At 39.1% G+C, this 22,052-nt stretch overlaps 1 protein-coding gene across 3 annotated transcripts in view; it reads right to left on the bottom strand.

The window, feature by feature from the left end:
• LOC126251089 (tRNA wybutosine-synthesizing protein 3 homolog) overlaps positions 1 to 22,052 on the bottom strand; it is a 70,014-nt gene that overhangs the window by 29,574 nt on the left and 18,388 nt on the right. For all 3 annotated transcript variants that reach the window (XM_049951612.1, XM_049951611.1, XM_049951613.1), the window contains exon 3: positions 14,551 to 14,691. In XM_049951612.1, coding sequence (XP_049807569.1) covers positions 14,551 to 14,691 — 141 coding nt within the window. The remainder of the gene's footprint in view (positions 1 to 14,550; positions 14,692 to 22,052) is intronic.

Genomic DNA, 22,052 nt, shown 5'->3' with positions numbered 1-22,052 from the left:
CCTTGTATTCACAAAATATTACTAAATGAATATCATCAGAGGGAATATTCACAGTATTTCATACAGATGACAAGAAAATGCCAGGCGAATTTAGCAGGATAAATCAGTCCTACAGCTGCAAATCATTGTTATGCCAACAGCGTTGCCAAAGGATGCCTACAACATTGCAGTCTGGACCACGCTGACAGCAAGAAGAACGTGTTTTCGTAGCCTGAATATTTCATGATAGCATCCAGACATCCAATTTATCGCGAGAGAGTCTGCTCTCCAAATTTTAGATATGTGGTGTGGCCATGTGCCTACAATTTAGTAATAACCCTCTGACTGTTATTCCCATTTATGTGATTCTGATGACGAGAAAGCTCTACCATGGGTTATCTATATGTCTACTGAAAGCAAGCGACATAACATAATAGCAGGAAGCCTGTCATATACCTTTAGATATGGTTTCCTGAGTGTCAGATCTATATGATATTAGCATCCTTACCCCATCAAAAAGGATTTATTGTTATTGAATTTTACATACATTTTACTACTGAAGGCCTCAGGTTTCTTGCTATCCACATAGCAAAAAATGGCTACCACTTCTCGCTGTCACATGTCATAACCTAATTCCTTCAGTATCATCTGGTTTAACTTCGACTATAGTTCATTATCCTTAAACATATGCCTTTACTTCAAAAACTACATGTGTCATCTCTAGGTAATGTTCACTGCCAGCTTACTCAAGAAGCTTTTCGAATAGAAGTGAAAATCATTTAGTGGATGAGGATTTTATTTCGTGGTACACCTCAGAACGAAAGAAACAAAATAACAGTAAGAGCAGCAGGCTCATCATATCGAGTGTGGGCACCGTCAACGCAGCGCCATGAACTTGGCCTATTCCTCCGAATTTACTTCCTGATAGCCCAAAGGCGCTGTACTTCAAAAATATCAACCTATTCGCATGGGAATTACTATCCACATGTAATTGCTAGAATATCTTGCTACGTCAGGTATCAGGTATCTGTTATCAGACGCTAAATCTGAGCTGTTGATTTTTATTGAACCAACTTGCTGTGTATAGGAAATTGATCAGAACAACTGGATGAGTTTATTATTTTGGTATAATGTATGAAAATCCACTTTTCCCACTTATCCTAAATAGTCCATGATTGGATTGAGAGCAAGGTAAATAGTATGCATTATAGATAGAATGAGAGTGAATATTGAAACGAAATTATTAGAATCATGGGAAGGCAATGATGTATCGATATGCAGTGACATGAGAGTTTTCTGAGGTAAAGGTCTGTCTCTGACATTGGAGAGAAGGGGGCTAGGTTTGTCTGTATTCTTACGTTAAGCTCACTGAGTAGAAAAGCGCAGGCAGATTTCATTGTGTGCTGGGAAGAAGACAGCCGGGAGTTTTAAATGCTTGAAATTCTGGAGCCTTGATTGGCCAGGGTGCACACCACCCTCGCCGTAGGCAGGGGGAGAGTGGTAGCTTGGTAAGAGTAAGGCACTTGCCTCGGGACGACTGAAGCAGCCGGATGGACTGAGGAAGTGGCGGAGCAAAATGCTCTCAGCAAAGGGAAAGGAAATGAGTTATTTAAGGCTCTAATGTTCCACCTTACGTGGTAACATTATCTTTCAGAGTATATTTAATTTAATATAATATTTTTGAGGGAACCAAATTGTTTATAGACAGGTAAAAGATAGGCAAATGTGAGATTACTATGTCGCGACCGCGAAGAGTAACTTGAAAGTTAACGGAATTTGATATTTCGATTGAGTAATTCGGTGAACAGTAAAGTGTTAGAATTCAATTGTAAAGCAGGTACGACACAAATAAGATACATGTGATGAGCTATTATAGTCTAAAGACCTGGCCCTCACCACATGGGGCTGATGAAGAAAATTATGAAGAGTGGATGACTGAGTGCTAGGAACCATTAGTTTATAAGTAGGAATGTGTTGATTTACCATAATTCTTTTTAGTAATGGTCAATTTAAATTGATGGTTCTGGTTAGTTTGTTTAAAAATCTGATCTGGAAGAGTAGGAAAATATTATCTCGTGGCTTTAACTAATCAAGCTGCTAACAGAAATTCATGGTAGAAAGTAATGCTCTTAATTTTGATCTGAAAGAATTAGTTTTCAAAGAAGCCATTTGTAGCTTGCATGTGTTTTAATTTGTAATTTGAAGAGTTTCTGAAATTCATGGATAAAGGCAAGGTTGCTAATTTAATATGAAAGAATAAGAAGTCACCTTTTGTGGAATGAGTCAGTAGAAATTTACGTGTGAAGCTGATTTTTAGAACAACTGGATTTGAACGACACGTGGGAATCACTGAGATCGCTTTCCTGAATTAAAAAAAGGGGAAACAGCATAATAGTAATTCGTGTTGCCATGCTGTCCACGCTATACATGAACTGTAAGTACTGTGAAAAGTTCTGTGTGTGTATTTATGTATCTTTTGGAGGGGAGGCTTTGGATGGTATATTATTTAATGGTGCCGACATATAATTAGGAAATCAGTCTAGGTAACTTGTGGAGGGCATTTTTTCAGTTGAAATAACGTGCCGCGCACGAATATAAGGGGAACGTAAATTTCGGAATCGTGACCGCGTGAACTTTCCAGCCACGCGGGACTTAGTTAACATCGAGGCACGTCAATAAATGAGAGGTTTGATTGAAGGAGTTAGACTTTTTTTAGTACTGGCCCGCGTGGAGATACGATCACTGCTTTGCCCAATGGTAATAGGAGTGATAGTCTGTTGCTGTGACGTTGTGAATCAAGCATTGTGGGCTCTCCTCCATTCCTTCCCGTGGGTGAGAAACCATAGGAAGTAAAATATCTTTATATGTGCTGTTACAAGATCAGCTGTTAGGAAATTTTATCCTGCATGTTACTGGCAATACCGTTATTATGTTTTGAGAGATGAAAGTAAGACAGAATGAAAAGAAACAGCTTACAGAACGGAGGAAGAGTTATTATGCAGGCCCAGTTACGATTCCTATTACTTACGTATTTTCTTTAAACACAGTCGGGTGATTAACAGTGTACCAAATTTGGGGTTAATACTACAAAATTAAACATTTATCTGTTGCGCGTACATTTGTTTGTTTATTTATTTCTTTGAGTAAACAATTTAATTAGTAATTGTTATGTGTAAGAATCACATAGTGACACATTTAATGAGAATACACATGGACCATTTAGCATTAGTAGGTTTCCGGAACACTTTAGGACCTCGCAACTGGATTGCTCGAAGGAGTCGGGGAAATGATAAGGCTAAATTCATCGAGAGACTGTGATGATCGTTTATCTCCCACCATGTATTCTCTATATTTTCTCACAGAGTTTCTGAATTCCTTGACCCAGGTGGTAACGACCTCGTAACCTCCGCCCACATATTTCCGCCGGCCGTTGTGGCCAAGCGGTTCTAGGTGCTTCGGTCTGAAATTGCGTGACCGCTACGGTCACAGGTTCGAATCCTGCCTCGGGTATGGATGTTTATGATGTCCTTAGGTTAGTTAGGTTTAAGTAGTTCCAAGTTCTAGGGGATTGATGACCTCAGATGTTAAGCCCCATAGTGCTCAGAGCCATTTTTGAACCATTTTCAGTGGGGCTGAGGTCTGGTGATTTTGGCACGAAAGGAAGAAGTTTTATTCTCTGCTGACCTTGAAACCAGTTCTGGACGGCTCTGCTATAATGAATCGGGCTATGGTCCTGTAAAGAAATGATCATCCATTAACTTAGAAATTAAATATTTCTGACTAATACTATGAATTTCCATACTGTGAAAAAATTCGACAACTGAATTGGCTGTGTAGTCTAAGCTACAGGTTTATAAATTATTCGGAGGATTCCACATTGCTCGTTTGCTGATGCTGTTGACAAGAACCTACATTGACAAGGGGACGGTGCTGGGACGGGGATCAGAATATAGTTTTAGGCGTCAGTTATAAGACGCAGGTAGGACTTCTTTCACAATATACCGCCCTCCTATGCTTTGGTAATGATGAGGTGGGGTGTAAGTTGTTCAATACAGTGCAGCAGTCTGTTGAACTGTTGGACTCTGTTGCATAGTTGTAAATCTAATCTGCTTTGCTTATTCAAAATGATTGCTAGCCTTCACTATACAATTCTTTTTTCTATCTTTCCACTGACAAAGATATAAAGAAGAAAGAAATCTGTTTTATAGCGAGATATTCTCTACGAACTTTACACGTGCTCGTTCAATGTGTTGCATTTACTGAAGGAGACCGTGGCCGCTGACGTCGCCTGTTCACACTGCGTGTCAACGCGGTCCGCGCTCGGAGTAAACGCCGACAGTTGAGATAAACAGCTGATTTCATGAATGTTAGTGAAATAAGTCATCCCTTCATATTATTGAGAAGTAAACACCACTACCAGTGCATATCTTTATATAATACTCATTGCTCAAGAACAATTCATGTATGCAGCGTTGCTGTTATGACTAAGATCATAAAATTTGCAAATCGTAAAGCAATTCATATATTTGCATGCGCCTACGGAATATTAAACATGAAAACAATTTGTTTCTTTGTCATATAATTTTTAATTAAGACAATGCAGGCAGTTTTCAGCTGATATCAAAATTGAATGAAAAGGAGGAATAAAGAAAAAGATTTACGAGAAACAAATCTCGTGAACAACTGTATACTATCTTGGAAACGTTCTGATGCGGCTATCTCACAATTTCAAAGGAAGAGAAAACCATCCTGTCCACTTTCCGAGAAAGATATTTCCTGACAGAAAGCACACTCGTGTGTACGGCTTTAGGTTGAGACACCAGGAACCACAAACAACGTCACCAGTACGTTCACTCTCCGATTCCTAGCCCCGTCATCAGGCACTGCACATGTCAAAGTGGATGGCAGAAACGAGCGCGAACGACCTGGGATTAGGTGATACAGACCTCGCCTCTCCTGTTTGTCAGATGTGTTATCATTCACCCATGCCAGGAGGTGAGGAAATACACTTACGAAACATTGAACACATTTTAATTTTACATGTGGACATTACTGTACAATTATATTCTAAGTTTCGAGAAGTGACCTGGAGAAAAAGAGTGTATACCTTGGGGGATATGTTATAGTTAATGATTGTAATGTTAGTAAAGTACTGTAAAGTATATTTTATCTTATGCTTAACTTTAAAAGAAAAATCAGCCAAGGCATTCAACAGTGAAAAGTGCAGCATGCCTCCAAGAAACATACAAATATCGTACAACTTTAATAAAAGGAAATATAGATCGGTTTATTGGGGCAGGCCTATTAGGGAAAAAATAATAATAACTAAATCAATTACAGGTTTGTATGTGCTGCAAGTTAAAAGAGAAGAAATGAACCGATAAAGAAATAATTCCTTCATTGATACAGGAATGGTTCGTAATGGAAGGTATAATTTTACTATTATAAAAAAATGGCCTGGACTGAGTTGATTGGTTCCAATTTTTGAATACATTAGAGCCCAATAACAAATACAAATGGAATAAAATAGGAATATAAAGTCTGGAAATGAGTATGGACGTCCTTTGTCTACATATCTGCTTCGAATACAGGGTATTATAAACAAGTAATCCACATTTCGAGAGCTGATAGGATGGACAGAAACAAGACAAACATATCCACTAAACAAGAGAAATGAGTCTGAAATCAATATCTTAAGAGCAATGAGCACTTCTTCACTTTTACTACTGTGAAACACATCTGTTGTTCTACTTAAAACACTTACCTTGTACTGAAGAAGTGTGTGTAGCTCCTACAATATGCAGGTTGTCTTCTTTTAGTCCATACTACCGACTCACAAAGTATGGAATACTGCTTTCCTTAACGCCGTGTGTGATATATATATATATATATACAAAGATGATGTGACTTACCAAATGAAAGTGCTGGCAGGTCGACAGACACACAAACAAACACAAACATACACACAAAATTCAAGCTTTCGCAACAAACTGTTGCCTCATTAGGAAAGAGGGAAGGAGAAGGAAGGACGCAAGGATGTGGGTTTTAAGGGAGAGGGTAAGGAGTCATTCCAATCCCGGGAGCGGAAAGACTTACCTTAGGGGGAAAAAAGGACGGGTATACACACACACACACACACACACACACACATATACAGACTCTCTCTCTCTCTCTCTCTCTCTCTCTCTATATATATATATATATATATATATATATATATATATATATATATATATATATAGAGAGAGAGAGAGAGAGAGAGAGAGAGAGAGAGAGAGATTGATTACTAATCATCGTAGCTTCACATATACTGTTCAGACGTATTTGCATCTACAGCAATCTCGCAATCGTGATTCTCACACTGGGACAAGAGAATAACAGACATTCATCTTCATAATTTTACAGAAGCAATACAAGCGACGGAAAAGGAAATATTAACAGTTAAATTCAATTGTGAAAAGACACGCTGCATCACATTTGTTACAAATTTCCTAATAGTTCCAGATTTAGACAGAATAAACAACAATTTGCAGGTATTATCCGAAAATCAAGAATAACATTGGAATGTGAGAACAACAACAAATGGTAATGGCAATGAGAAAAAGTAATAAACATATGAACACAGCAATAAAAACTGATGGCATTAAAAGTACAGCACTTCAGGACCAGAATGAGAGAGAAATAGATGCTTAACAAAAGTACGTAAAGCAAAGAACAGCGATAACAAACCATTTATGTTTACGAATAATATTCTTTGAAGTAAACATACAAGTGATAGAAATACAGAAACACAATGCAAAATGGATGATGTGGAGTACTCTTTTCTTTGGAAGTGAAAGATGGGATCTGAAAAAATAAAGTATGGTCCGCCTACAGGTCACAGGATACTGAATGTAGGAGAAAATGACCAAAACAAGGTAAAAGGAGATAGAAATGAATCGCAGTCGTATAAGAATTAACTGTGGAGAGATGCCTAAGAAGAGAAAATGTAATGGCTGGAAGCATTGCCCTCGTGGGCGGTATAACAAACACTAAAAACATTTGCGTGTTAATGCAAATATTCATAAATTGAAGGGTCACATTTATTTATCAGATGAGGGATGAACTATTAAAATCATGATATAATCATGATTATATTTATTATTTTGTGCCTACTACAAATATAAAGCCACTAACAGCATAAACTGATAACTCTATGGAGAAAATTTCGTGTCTCACTTGAACAGGGACGTCACTACAGGAAGAAAATATTTTATCATCTGAAAAGATTACTCTACTCCAGTCAAAGTCGATATATTCTGCTGAAAAAGCCATGCGGTCAGCCCTCTGATAATCGGTTAATTGCTGCTTTATAACAGCTCTCCGACAATATAATCCGACGCCTTTCAGTCTCCTCGTAACAGTCTTTCTGCTGCCGGGAAACTGAGATAGCTCTTTCAGGGGACGGCTACTGAGGAATGGATAAGCACATATATTCGCCAAAACACGTTAATTTTCTGCTGCGGTAGACACACGGAGCCGTGCACTTCCTCTTTTCCGCCCTATATAGCCCCTTTCCTTGTATCCTTTCCACCAGCATCTAGCTGTTCTTGCCGGTACTCCACACTTTTCTCCAGGTTCTGATGTTGAGTAGCCGCCATGCTCAATCAGTGCAACCAAACGCACCCTACTATCTCGATTCCACTATGACTGCATTGCGACAGTTGCCCTTGTGACACTACTACGCATTTTATAAAGAGAACCATTTACAACTCAGTCAGAAAGGAAGACTGACAAAATAAAAGAATATTTTTTTCAGTTATCTGTCACACACAAATATAAACTTCGTTAAAATGCTTTGTCAAGGATCACTGTTAAGAAAGAAACGACAGTCAATAGGCAAGATATTAAACAAAGGCTTTGTTTGATAGTCTTGTGCTGATGCTGTCTGAATAAATTATGCCAGTAGATAAAAAACTGTTTAGTTTGGAGACCTAACCCTCGAGGGGGGGAGGCACAGTGGTCTGCATCATGAATTCCAAGCAAATACACAAAAAACAACTCAAAAAGGGTTCAAACAACTACTTTCATGCACAGACATGCATTTGGAATCTGTTCATCGTTTAGGAGCCAAACAAGAGGATAACATCATGGAAACAATGATCAGGCTACTTAGTATATAATAGGGCATATACAATTCAAGGAGGAAACTTATGAAGAGACAGACTTCCTCGTTGTCCATAAGTGCGGCATATCTTTCGTGTTAACAAAAGTAATATCCTGCTTTACCTCTTCCTGAATCTCAAGTGAAATGAATGCCATGTGGAATCGAATATTTGTTGATTGCTTCTCTTCTTGCTTCCATCCCTACCAACATATTTCTTCATTCTCGTGGTAATCGTGGCATTCTATATGTATGCTGCAAAAGACTGCACGTGGACACATGCGACATCGAGGTGCAAAGTGTTTGATATCTTACATTATATTCAATTCAAAGAAGCTTTCGAAGTATTTTTACTTCGTATTTTGAGATGATAATGAACGTTACGGAAAATTATCTCACATGCTTTATGCTGAATGAGAAACACTGAATCATCCCTTTTGCTTTCCCTGCATTGTAATGATAAAATGTCGGAGTCAACAGCCTTCTTACACGCCGGAAGCTGACACTTACATCATTCTGGATTAATGATGATTGAATACCTCAAATGTATACACAAGACAACGTCAGAAACTATCAAGGGAGAACGCCGCATAAAAACCAAACGTGCGCGCTCGTCTCCCCTCCAAAGAACCGTATTGGACAATCACGACAAGCATTTCGCTAAAGAGCTGTCTCGTAAGAGCGCTGAGAATTGGCAGCGTCATAGCAAGTATTTGTCAACGCTGTGAGAGTGCATTTACTTCCAGGTGTAGGCCGGCATTACGTCGCTAAATTCACTTGAAATTCGTTTTTCACATCGAAGACCCATACGATATAATCCACTGTAAGATGAGACACTTAGAAAGTATATTTAATTTCTGGACTCCAAGAACGGCTTTCTTCACATCAGTAACACCTGTTTGTGTGTTTAATGTTGCCTTTTGAGGCTCAGGCAATATCGCAATGACTATAGTCCGCCTGTTGCCGCCAGTGTGTCGTTAGCTCAGCGATTCCCTTATGCATTGTGATGCTGGTGCTATATGAAATGGCAGTTCCAATCTCGGTGAAGGCCGCTGAACACAACGTTTTATTTTCCATTTTAACTAATGGAGTTGCAAACTGCTAAATCTGAAGAATGCCTTTACACATAAATCTTCTTGCAATTTCGACTTAGTAAATTATGTTAATATCATGAATGTCTGTTTTGCAAATGCCAAGGTGCTTCACTGTAAAATAGTTTCCGAAAAGATTCAAACCTACTGTCAACGATTCGAATTTGAGCTTTGTTTGTCATATAGGTTTAACATGTCAGGAGGTTGTTTATGAAGTGAACACGTAGATAAATATAGTTCCTCTCTTCTAAATTTTGCAATAGCATTTAACTGTAGACGTTTGCTGACACCGGCGTTAGCAATTCCTTTCCATTCTACGAAACCTCAAAATCGATAACTTTTTCTGGTTTAAGTCTGATGACCTTAACTATCACTTCATGAATCCATACATGGAACTCAAAATGTGCGGTGTTCCTGCACTGCTACAGAGCATGCATTGCAAGGTATTCACACAGTTTATTTCACAGACTTACCATAAGGAATGAAACAAAAACTGTAATACACTTTACACCACAGTAGCTCACTCTGACTTGATGAAAACATCCGAATATTGGCCAAAAGTTGCATAAATAATGGGCTTTGAAAGGAAAAGAAAGAGGTATGAAGCATTTATAAATTCATCGAATGTAGTGAGGTGGTTTAATTTCGTCTAAGTCTGTCAAATTAATTTCGGACCATATGCAGCTCTTGCCGAATAATGTAATACAGTCATGGACTGTGCGGCTGGTCCCGGCGGAGGTTCGAGTCCTCCCTCGGACATGGGTGTGTGTGTTTGTCCCTAGGATAATTTAGATTACGTAGTGTGTAAGCTTAGGGACTGATGACCTTAGCAGCTAAGTCCCATAAGATTTCACACACATTTGAACATTTTTGAATGTAATACAGTACCAATCTACCAATCAGGGTGTCGGTCTATGTTGCTTTCGAGCGTGAATGGAAATCGTAGAAATCTTCTATGGAGCGACATTTAATAATAATAAAGCGTTTTAAATTATCAAAAGCAATGAGCGGTAGCAGGCGCTTTCAATAAAGAATGGGGGAGTGCTGCGCCGCTGCTGTCGCCACGGCCGCTGCCAGTAGCCAGCAAATGGATCCCGGAGCTTTGCGGCATGCGACGTCCAGAGGAGGACACTCTGCAAGAAATCTGCCGCAAAATGGTTACTGGATAAAAGTTTATCGGTGTGATCGAAAGTGAAATAGATTGAATCTGCATTACCATTACATTCACATCTTCAGCATTAAGTTGGAATAGGCTATAAAAATTTTTTGCGCCAGCTATTTTCGATCCACAGACATTGTAGACAGAAACAACGCACGTTACCGCTATACCACGGGTGTAAACATTATATGGTTTCTCTTATATGGGACAAGACTTCCTCCAGGAAGTGCTGCAGTCTACAGTGTTGCCAGATTGTGCAGTTTGCCGGACTTAGAGAATTGGGGAGTTGGCCAGTTTATTTGTCCCATGTCGCGATCGGCACGGACTTAGCCTCTGCAGCGGCCGGCCGCCGGTCGAGTTTTATGTCAAAGAGTGTACATTGTGTGTAAGACTGTGAAGACAACATAAAAGAAATTAAGGCTCATACAGAGACATAGACAATCTTTTTTCCTCACTCCAATTGCAAAGTGGAAAGGAAATGACTGCTGATGGTATGTGGTACACCATATCTTGTAGCTTATGTACACAGATGTAGATGAAGCCATCACTATTCAGTTAAAGAGCATACATGGTAACCCAACTGTGGTGGTACATACTGCTATTCAAAGTAGCAACATGTTCCACTTCCCTTCTACTGTTCCAATGAAAGAGGGTTGTGTAGAAACCTTAAGTTTTGATACTAATGCTAAAAGGAAACAGCATACTGTGTGTGCATTTTTTATTCATGTACAGGTATGATACACAAATATAAGCAAGGTAAAAACATGAGACACATTGGAGCGCAAGTGTTTTACTGGTGGGAAAGGAGCCATTTACACTTTGATGTTGCAACTTGGAGGGCCATAGATGCCAAAGAAGAAGAGGTCGGTGTGATAATGGCTGTCGTTTCGAAAGAAAAAACAAAAGAAGATTGGAATTACTTAATTACTTGTTGATTTTTGGATACTAATGATCTATCTGTTGTTGAGTTTGGTTATTAAGAGCTTAAATGTGAATGTTTAATTGATATGTTGAAAGTGTTATGGGGACTGTTAAATACAGAAGGATTATGAAAAGAAGTGGTTACATGATTTCGTAGCTAGTGGGTAGCAAACATAATGTTCCATTATCACAGCGTTTTCCTGCAGACATTGAAGAAGGTCAATATAACTGCAAGTGTCACTCCACAGCAGGACCACAACTTCAAGGAGGAGCGACATGAGTGTAGAAAGAGAAGCTTTAAAGGTAAAGGTAATTTTGAGCACAAAACAGACAGATCACATTCACTGAATTGGTACCCTGGTTATTAAGTACTCTCCAGCAGTGAATACCAGTGGTAACACTCCAAAGCATACAGGGTGAACTTATATTTATACGCTCAGAGCCTGGTATCACCTGAAGAGCTGCCACGCCAAAAGAAATGATGATAAAAACAGAACACCTGTCATGCTAAACAAGCCCCCACTTTCTGAAATGTCTCTAGTGCCATGGCAGCAACAGCAAGGGAGTACAATGAAGTGGCCCATACTCAAAGGTTTTCCAGAAGTTAAGAAAAATGGCATCAACCGGGGCTCTGCTATCCACAGCCTTACAAATATTGTGAACAGAACAAACTCAGTATTATACAGAAATCCATGTTAATTTCAACAGAAAAGTGGACCAGTATCCTGAAAGCATTAGCATAAACCGCAATGCTTACATCTACTGCATGCTCATATCATATACCTCAGCCATCAGTCCATACAAAAGGGTCATCACTGTATTCTACAACTCCACGTCAAATTCAAAGCTTATCTATCACAAGAAGTCCAAGTTTTCTCAAAATATGATGGTAATTGTACATGAGGTTGGTAGTGTGAGATAAGTGCTGACATTGTAGAGTACCACACCAATGGTCAACAGTGAGTCTGCAGTGTTGCTGAATATACTATGGCAGTGGTGTGGTATCTTACGCCAGAAATTTATAGAAGTGATTATTTCTCAGGAACAGTCACATGATTCTATTCACTGTTACAGCCTTTTTACATTAAAGTACCGGGTGATCAAAAAGTCAGTATAAATTTGAAAACTTAATAAACCATGGAATAATGTAGACAGAGAGGTAAAAATTGACACACATGCTTGGAATGACATGGGGTTTTATTAGAACAAAAAAAAGAAAAGTTCACAAAATGTCCGACAGATGGCACTGGACAGCAAAACGTCAGTGACTGCGCATGACAATTGTGTATAAAAGGAGCTGTAATGAGAGAGAGAATCAGATGCGCCAGCAGTCGCAGCATGTTGACGTTACCTGAATAGGCGCTTTTAGTGAAGCTGTATTATCAGAATGGGGAATGTGCTAGTTCAGCGTTACGATCCTATCGCCATAGGAAGGGGATTCGAACGGGCAAAGATTCGTTGACAGATGCAGCTGTGGTGAGAATGATTTCAAAGTTCGAAGCCACGGGTTGTGTAGACGATAGACCATGTAGTGGCCAATCAAGCACAAGGCGTAATGCTGCTGAGACAGTTCAGGAAGAAATGGAGACTGTAGCAAGTTCGTGTATGCACGGGGAAGTCAGCGCTCGTGCAGTTGCACGTCGCACCGGCATTCATTCAATACACTACTGTTTGGTTGGCACTGAGGCGTACCCTCCAATGCTATCCTTACAAAATCCATCGGCATGATGAACTGTTACCTGCCGATTTAGTGAAGTGGAGGGCATTTGCGGTGTGGGCGTTTCAAAAGATGGCAGAAGATGACGATTGGTTGAGTAACATGTTGTGGACCGACGAAGCTCATTTCATGCTCTGAGAGTCTGTCAATGCCCACAACTGCAGAATTTGGGCTACCGAAAATCCTAGAACTCTCGTGGAAACCCCATTGCACGACAAGAAAGTCACGGTATGGGTTGGATTTACCACATCTACTGTTATCGGGCCTTTTTTCTTCGAAGAAATGCGTTATTCTGGTTTTGCAACTGCTACCAAGACGGGCGAGAGGTATGCCGATATGTTACAGAATTGCATCATCCGCAGCCTGGCTGATAAACACCTGCTGGAACGTACGATGTTTATGCAGGATGGCGCTCCACCCCATATTGCTAGACGCGTGAAAGATCTCTTGCGCACGTCATTTGGTGATGATCGTATGCTCAGCCGCCACTTTCATCATGCTTGACCTCCCAGGTCCCCAGACCTCAGTCCGTGCGATTATTGGCTTTGGAGTTACCTGAAGTCACAACTGTATCGTGATCGACTGACGTCTCCTCGACTACAGCTATTGTTGAGGAATGATGGTGGACATAGTGAGCATTTCCTGTAAAGAACATCATCTTTGCTTTGTCTTACTTTGTTATGCTAATTATTGCTATTCTGATCAGATGAAGCGCCATCTGTCCGACATTTTTTGAACTTTTGTATTTTTTGGGTCTAATAAAACCCCATGTCATTCCAAGCATGTGTGTCAATTTGTACCTCTCTATCCACATTATTCCGTGATTTATCCAGTTTTCAAATTTATACTGACTTTTTTATCCCCCGGTACATAAGTTGTGAACTTGGTAGTTACGCCTTTCCAGGGGCAGACATTTTCATGAGTGTTCTATTGTACCCTTGTTTCTGAAACATAACAACAAAGATGACGAAAATATCTTTATTACAGTTGTACTGCTTCAAAGTTTTTCATGTAACCTTCCACAAGTGTCCATGGCACCCACTGTTCATAAGTTTTTGATAACTGAGGTTGCCTCAAATGATGATGAGCAAAATTTACCTCAGCATAAGGTAATTTTGCATAAACAGAATTGGGCGTGCACCACTGGACAACCTAGAATAATGCATCAACAATCTACACGACATGTTTGTTTGTGATTAATGGGGAACTTGTTCATTCATCTTTGTGGGTATTCTACCAATTATTTGCAAACTTTTAGTACTTCTACTGCACTGACAATTCATCATTAGCCACCAATATTTATGGATGTCATACTGTAACACTCATTTGACATTAGGGAGCAGATAACAGTGTACAGTTTACATGGACTGATTTGCAATTTTCTTGTCCATGTCCAAGGCAAACAACACAACAACCAGCCAATGAACATCAATCCCTGCATCTCACAAAGCAACTAATCTTTACATTGCTATAGTTGCTAACAGTACACAGCCTACACTGCATATATAATAATAATAATAATAATAATAAAATACCTCACCTCTTCAGAGACTAATAGCTTCCCAGCATGAGAAAGTGGAACTTCTAAGTTTAAGCAGCTACGTATTGCCAGCATGACTTTTCCTCTGTGACCAATTGTGACTCCAGTGTTGCGGAAGCCTGATTCCAGGGCACAAGTATGCTGATTTGAAAACAGAGAGAAACCAGTGTGTTCTTTATATATGCATATAGAAGTTAAAAAATCAACAAGTATGTTGTATCAAATACACAGCCCCTTGGTACAGTTGACATATTTACATAATAATTAACTACCGCAGTTAACCAAACAATATATTCTATTGTTTATTTAACATATAACTGTATAGCAGAAGCCTAGTTATTGACTTAACTCAACTCTTTTTTTGTGAAGTTACTGGAATTATGAGTTTCTACAGACAGATGGAGTTACAAGGCTTTCATTGCCTGCCATCGATACGAAGGTGATGCAACTAAGCAGCTCAGAATGACCTCTATATCTCGAACAATGATTTCATTTGAAAATCTTTACCCGACTTCAGCTCTCTTCTAACTGTCCCAACAGTTTGCGTCTTTCCCCAGATTAAGATACTTGGAGAGAAAAAAAAAAACCCCTGTCTTTGTTGAATTGCATCTCATATAAAACCTAGCTCTTCACATTACAGTTTACAGATCTTACATCTCATTCTTCACTGATAGTAATTATGATGATGAGGTATAAAGTGCTCATTAATAAGATTATTAGTGGCCTTGCTAGAATAAAAGGTTTGAAAGAACATAAACAGCACTGTACCACCTCTGTCAAATGCTTGTTCAATAATGTCTAATCACAGAAAATGTAAAATTATTGGCATAATAATGAGGCATTAAAAATTAAATAACTTAGATTAACAGTTGAAGCAATTATAATTAAAGAGAATCGTCTGGTTGATAATATAAAAGAACTGGATGACACATTAAAATCTCTACCCTAATAATTCGGGGAGTAAAATCTTAATACATTTCATAAAATATTGTAATTCATATCACATTCCCTTCATGGAACATTAAAATAGATGGCCGATCAGTTGGTACACAACCTTCTGTCCTGTTGTCTCGTTGTGAACTGAAATCTACATACCACATGCACCTCTAACTGCAGAAGCATCTTCAGATTGCAGGTATGTCCAAGATGAGTTATGTCACAGATGACTAGCTGCCGTCAGTAACTGTTACTTAACACTCGTCACTTCAACCATTTTTCTTCCCACTCATCTATGAGTCTATACCTCAATAGCAATATTACAGCATACAGGCAGATAGCACAGTGCCCCCTGGGATTTTCTGTTCATATTGTTAATTGATTTGCCTCAGTTCCTATCTAACATGGAAGAGAGTGGCACCTGATGTTTATGATGATGGATTTTAGAACCCTCAACACCATGATTTTCACCATACACACTAAAATACATACAAGTAAGTGATCTTCATAGCTGTCAAATGCTAAAATTTTTCATTGTAATAACTGCGCTTCAGCATTCAGAATATCCGACACACAGTTAAAATGAAACATACTGAAATGTGTACACCAAAAACAAGTGTCTGCCTCCACCAGAGTAGAGCCACATACAAGTGCGGTATCCACTACATGGAAACTAATGCGTGTGAGACTTGATCTATTCCCTATGAATGGAATGAAGAATGCCACAGTTTGTGGTCTTTTTTTATCTTCAGCCATATTTCCTCTCCTTGATGAATGTTCTTTTGGCTCAAGAGTGAGTTTGCAGCCTCTAGGTTAGTGATACTTTGTTAAAATCTTTCACCCTTACAAAACTCTGGCTGCTGTAATCTTGTTTCTCTCCCTTATTCCCATGGGCTCTGGAACTGAGCAGAATGACAACACCTTCAAATTCTGTTGTAGTGGGAGATAGGAGTCCTGTATGTTCTGGACAATTTTCTCAGCTGGGTACATTTGCGGGAGGACATGAGTGCGCTGTAGGCATCAGAGCAGACAAAGTTTTTTGTCATGTCGCATTTGCTCCAGTGCATTCAGCAATGCACACAACTCATGTTGCACACTGTGAACCTATCTGGCAGTCAGACCCTGACAACACAACCATGGAAAAACCACTGAACAGCCCCCCCCCCCCCCCGCTCTCTCTCTCTCTCTCTCTCTCAGATAAATCTGTCCAAAACCAGCACTATGCACAACAAGAGGATAACTGCAACAAAAATAATACTGTACAATAGCTGTCTAAAAAAGTTAATCCATACATCTAAGACAGTTAACTGACATCCAATGAGACTTCAACCCTGAATTCATCACCGAATCAAGCAAGGTTGGAGGGCTTATGGAAAAAATCCAACTGTTTTTAAATTTAATACACTGTTGTTGTTGTTGTGGTCTTCAGTCCTGAGACTGGTTTGATGCAGCTCTCCATGCTACTCTATCCTGTGCAAGCTTCTTCATCTCCCAGTACCTACTGCAACCTATATCCTTCTGAATCTGCTTAGTGTATTCATCTCTTGGTCTCCCTCTACAATTTTTACCCTCCACGATGCCCTCCAATGCTAAATTTGTGATCCCTTGATGCCTCAAAACATGTCCGACCAACCGATCCCTTCTTCTAGTCAAGTTGTGCCACAAACTTCTCTTCTCCCCAATCCTATTCAATACCTCCTCATTAGTTACGTGATCTACCCACCTTATCTTCAGCATTCTTCTGTAGCACCACATTTCGAAAGCTTCTATTCTCTTCTTGTCCAAACTGGTTATCGTCCATGTTTCACTTCCATACATGGCTACACTCCATACAAATACTTTCAGAAACGACTTCCTGACACTTAAATCTATACTCGAAGTTAACAAATTTCTCTTCTTGAGAAACGATTTCCTTGCCATTGCCAGTCTACATTTTATATCCTCTCTACTTCGACCATCATCAGTTATTTTACTCCCTAAATAGCAAAACTCCTTTACTACTTTAGGTGTCTCATTTCCTAATCTAATCCCCTCAGCATCACCCGATTTAATTTGACTACATTCCATTATCCTCGTTTTGCTTTTGTTGATGTTCATCTTATATCCTCCTTTCAAGACTCTTCCAAGTCCTTTGCTGTCTCTGACAGAATTACAATGTCATCGGCGAACCTCAAAGTTTTTACTTCTTCTCCATGAATTTTAATACCTACTCCGAATTTTTCTTTTGTTTCCTTTACTGCTTGCTCAATATACAGATTCAATAACATCGGGGAGAGGCTACAACCCTGTCTCACTCCCTTCCCAACCACTGCTACCCTTTCATGACCCTCGACTCTTATAACTGCCATCTGGTTTCTGTACAAATGGTAAATAGCCTTTCGCTCCCAGTATTTTACCCCTGCCACCTTCAGAATTTGAAAGAGAGTATTCCAGTTAACGTTGTCAAAAGCTTTCTCTAAGTCTACAAATGCTAGAAACGTAGGTTTGCCTTTTCTTAATCTTTCTTCTAAGATAAGTCGTAAGGTTAGTATTGCCTCACGTGTTCCAACATTTCTACGGAATCCAAACTGATCTTCCCCGAGGTCCGCTTCTACCAGTTTTTCCATTCGTCTGTAAAGAATTCGCGTTAGTATTTTGCAGCTGTGACTTATTAAACTGAGAGTTCGGTAATTTTCACATCTGTCAACACCTGCTTTCTTTGGTATTGGAATTATTATATTCTTCTTGAAGTCTGTGGGTATTTCGCCTGTCTCATACATCTTGTTCACCAGATGGTAGAGTTTTGTCATGACTGGCTCTCCCAAGGCCATCAGTAGTTCTAATGGATTGTTGTCTACTCCCGGGGCCTTGTTTCGACTCAGGTCTTTCAGTGCTCTGTCAAACTCTTCACACAGTATCTTATCTCCGATTTCATCTTCATCTACATCCTCTTCCATTTCCATAATATTGTCCTCAAGTACATCGCCCTTGTATAAACCCTCTATATACTCCTTCCACCTTTCTGCCTTCCCTTCTTTGCTTAGAACTGGGTTGCCATCTGAGCTCTTGATATTCATACAAGTGGTTTTCTTCTCTCCAAAGGTCTCTTTAATTTTCCTGTAGGCAGTATCTATCTTACCCCTAGTGAGACAAGCCTCTACATCCTTACATTTGTCCTCTAGCCATCCCTGCTTAGCCATTTTGCACTTTCTGTCAATCTCATTTTTGAGACGTTTGTATTCCCTTTTGCCTGCTTCATTTACTGCATTTTTATATTTTCTCCTTTCATCAATTAAATTCAATATTTCTTCTGTTACCCAAGGATTTCTATTAGCCCTCATCTTTTTACCTACTTGATCCTCTGCTGCCTTCACTACTTCATCCCTCAGAGCTACCCATTCTTCTTCTACTGTATTTCTTTCCCCCATTCCTGTCAATTGTTCCCTTATGCTCTCCCTGAAACTCTCTACAGCCTCTGGTTCTTTCAGTTTATCCAGGTCCCATCTCCTTAAATTCCCACCTTTTTGCAGTTTCTTCAGTTTCAATCTGCAGTTCATAACCAATAGATTGTGGTCAGAATCCACATCTGCCCCTGGAAAGTTCTTACAATTTAAAACCTGGTTCCTAAATCTCTGTCTTACCATTATATAATCTATCTGATACCTTTTAGTATCTCCAGGATTCTTCCAGGTATACAACCTTCTTTTATGATTCTTGAACCAAGTGTTAGCTATGATTAAGTTATGCTCTGTGCAAAATTCTACAAGGCGGCTTCCTCTTTCATTTCTTCCCCCCAATCCATATTCACCTACTATGTTTCCTTCTCTCCCTTTTCCTACTGACGAATTGCAGTTATTAAATTTTCATCTCCCTTCACTACCTGAATAATTTCTTTTATCTCGTCATACATTTCATCAATTTCTTCATCATCTGCAGAGCTAGTTGGCATATAAACTTGTACTACTGTAGTAGGCGTGGGCTTCGTGTCTATCTTGGCCACAATAATGCGTTCACTATGCTGTTTGTAGTAGCTAACCCGCACTCCTATTTTTTTATTCATTATTAAACCTACTCCTGCATTACCCCTATTTGATTTTGTATTTATAACCCTGTAATCACCTGACCAAAAGTCTTGTTCCTCCTGCCACCGAACTTCACTAATTCCCACTATATCTAACTTTAACCTATCCATTTCCCTAATAAACTTAAAAAAGGTAGTCTTGAAGAGTGTGTTTACTGTACAACATATGGTTATGAACTAGGATTTTAAACAACTTTCAAATGAAAACTATGAATGGCTCAGAGAGCTATGTCAAGGTCACTCCTAAGTCTCACCTAGAAAGATCAGAAAAGAAGTAATGACACGAGTATTAACAGGAATCTAGGACAGTCTGGAGAGGGTAAAGGCTCTAAAATGGAAATGGACAGAATGCATGAAGAGATGACAAATATGGACCATGGCACTACTAGAGTAGAGTCTCAAAGAAATATGAAGGCCACATGCAGACTACCTAACCACTGAAATCAAGACTTGAAGAAATTCACAGGCTTTCACTCACAGAAGAAAGCAATTAACAGAGAAACATGGAAGCAGCTATTGAAACTGTATTTGTTAGCTGAAGATTAAAGAGGCTAAATCTTGTAAAGTTTTATACAGCTGAACAATGAATATAACAGTAAAATTGTAGTGGTCATCTAAAACATTAAATCTAAAAATTTGATTACGTTAAATTTAAAAGCCATTATTGGTTTATACAATGGGAAGTCAAAAAGTAAAGAGACTTTCGAAAAACAAAATATTTATTCTAATGACAGAAAGCTGAAACATACATTATTTTTCTACAGTAACCTCCCTGCAATTCAATGCACTTTGTCCATCATTTCACAAGTGTTTTGATTCTATCGGAAAAAAAGTTTTTTGGTTGCATCTGTGACCAATTTTGCACCACATTAATGACTTCTGCATTGGTTGCAGATCTTCTTCCCCTGAGCATTTCCTTCAATGGAACAAATATATGGTAATCACTTGGAGCTAGGTCTGTGCTGCATCATGAGAGTTTCAGTTATTTGAACCCCAACTACTTTATATTTTTGGCCATCTGTTTGGTAGAATTTCACTGAGTTTTATCTTGCTGAAGGACAACACCTTTTTGCAGTTATCCATGAAATATTTGGATCTGACTACAGGTTTCAGTTTAGTTTCCAACATATCACAAAGTTTCTCAATGTTCACAGTTTTGCCTCTTGGGGTGAAATGAACAGCTACCACATCTTCAATGTCCCAGAATAGTGTTACCATAAGCTTACCAGCTGATGGTTGATATTCAAATTTCTTAACTTCTGGTGATGATGGGTGTTTCCAAACCATGTTCAGTCTTACTTTCCGGTTCGTGATAATGCACCCACATTTCATCTACAGTAATGATTTGCTGCAAAAATCCATCTCCCTCGCAGTGATAACATGTCAAAAGTTTACGAGAGACGTCCATCCTTTGCGCCTTATGCTGTGCTGACAATTCTTTTGGTAACCATCTTGCACACACTTCCTCAAAATTTAGCCTGTTGTGTAAGATGGAATGTGCTGAACCATGACTGGTATCAGGATTGCCACAAGGTTCCCCCAGTGAAATTCCCTGATATTTCCCTCCTTTCCAGACAAGTTTTAGCATTTTTCCCTGGCAAATGTTGAGATCTCAAGGGTAAGTTAAGACGTAAATTGACAATATGTCTTTTGTAGCTATGATACAAGAAACAATAGTGCAAACAAGGAAATATCTAAAACAAATTTGCAAGCAGATGGTGTTTCCTGATGGGAGCAAAAATATTTAGCACTAACATCAATGTCTTTTCTAACAAATTGTTTGTAGATGGAGAAAGCAACCCAAATGATGTGTGTGTTGCATTAAGACCACTGATGTTATTTTATTTCAATAAAACACATTTGGTGACAAAAATATACATTTCCTTGCAGTCATAAGGCAGATTTAAAATTCCTTCACTGATTTCAGTAACAACTTCAGAAAAAAGTAGGCCTCTTTAAATAAGTGCATAAGGCGAGGAAGAATTGTGTAAATTAACGCTGTAGGTGACCACCAATAAAATGTTGGTTCTACTATGTTCATTATTGTTGGTTATTACCCACTGTGTTATAACTATTATTTTACAGGTATTGTGTGATTTTTCTTTCAAGAAATATATGAATACATAGCGTACAAACTGCCAGCAACTGACAATTTTCTTCTCCTTATCATCCATACTTTCTAACATATAAACTACTTTTGAAGTGCCAAAACGTACGAGAACTAATAAAACTCTATAAAATGCCAGACTGTACAATGTAATTGCAGTGAGACAGTTGCAATTCCTGAAATCCATCAGTCATGACCTCTAGCCTGCCGAAGAGCACCAGTCCTGGGTCCATAGATAAACCATGAAAATCTGCTGCTTTACACCACACACAAACAGACCCAGCCTGTAGGCAAATAGGTGAGACTAGATCCAAGGGGCAGCGCCTGCACATTAGTGGAAATGGAATGGCTTCAGATCGACAGGCCCAATCCATTACAGATAACCACGGAAATAGCCTG

This window comes from Schistocerca nitens, chromosome 1 (genome assembly GCF_023898315.1).
Source record: "Schistocerca nitens isolate TAMUIC-IGC-003100 chromosome 1, iqSchNite1.1, whole genome shotgun sequence".
Classification (NCBI taxonomy): domain Eukaryota; kingdom Metazoa; phylum Arthropoda; class Insecta; order Orthoptera; family Acrididae; genus Schistocerca; species Schistocerca nitens.
Note: the sequence above shows the minus strand (reverse complement) of the source record. Positions and strands in the feature narration are given on the sequence as shown.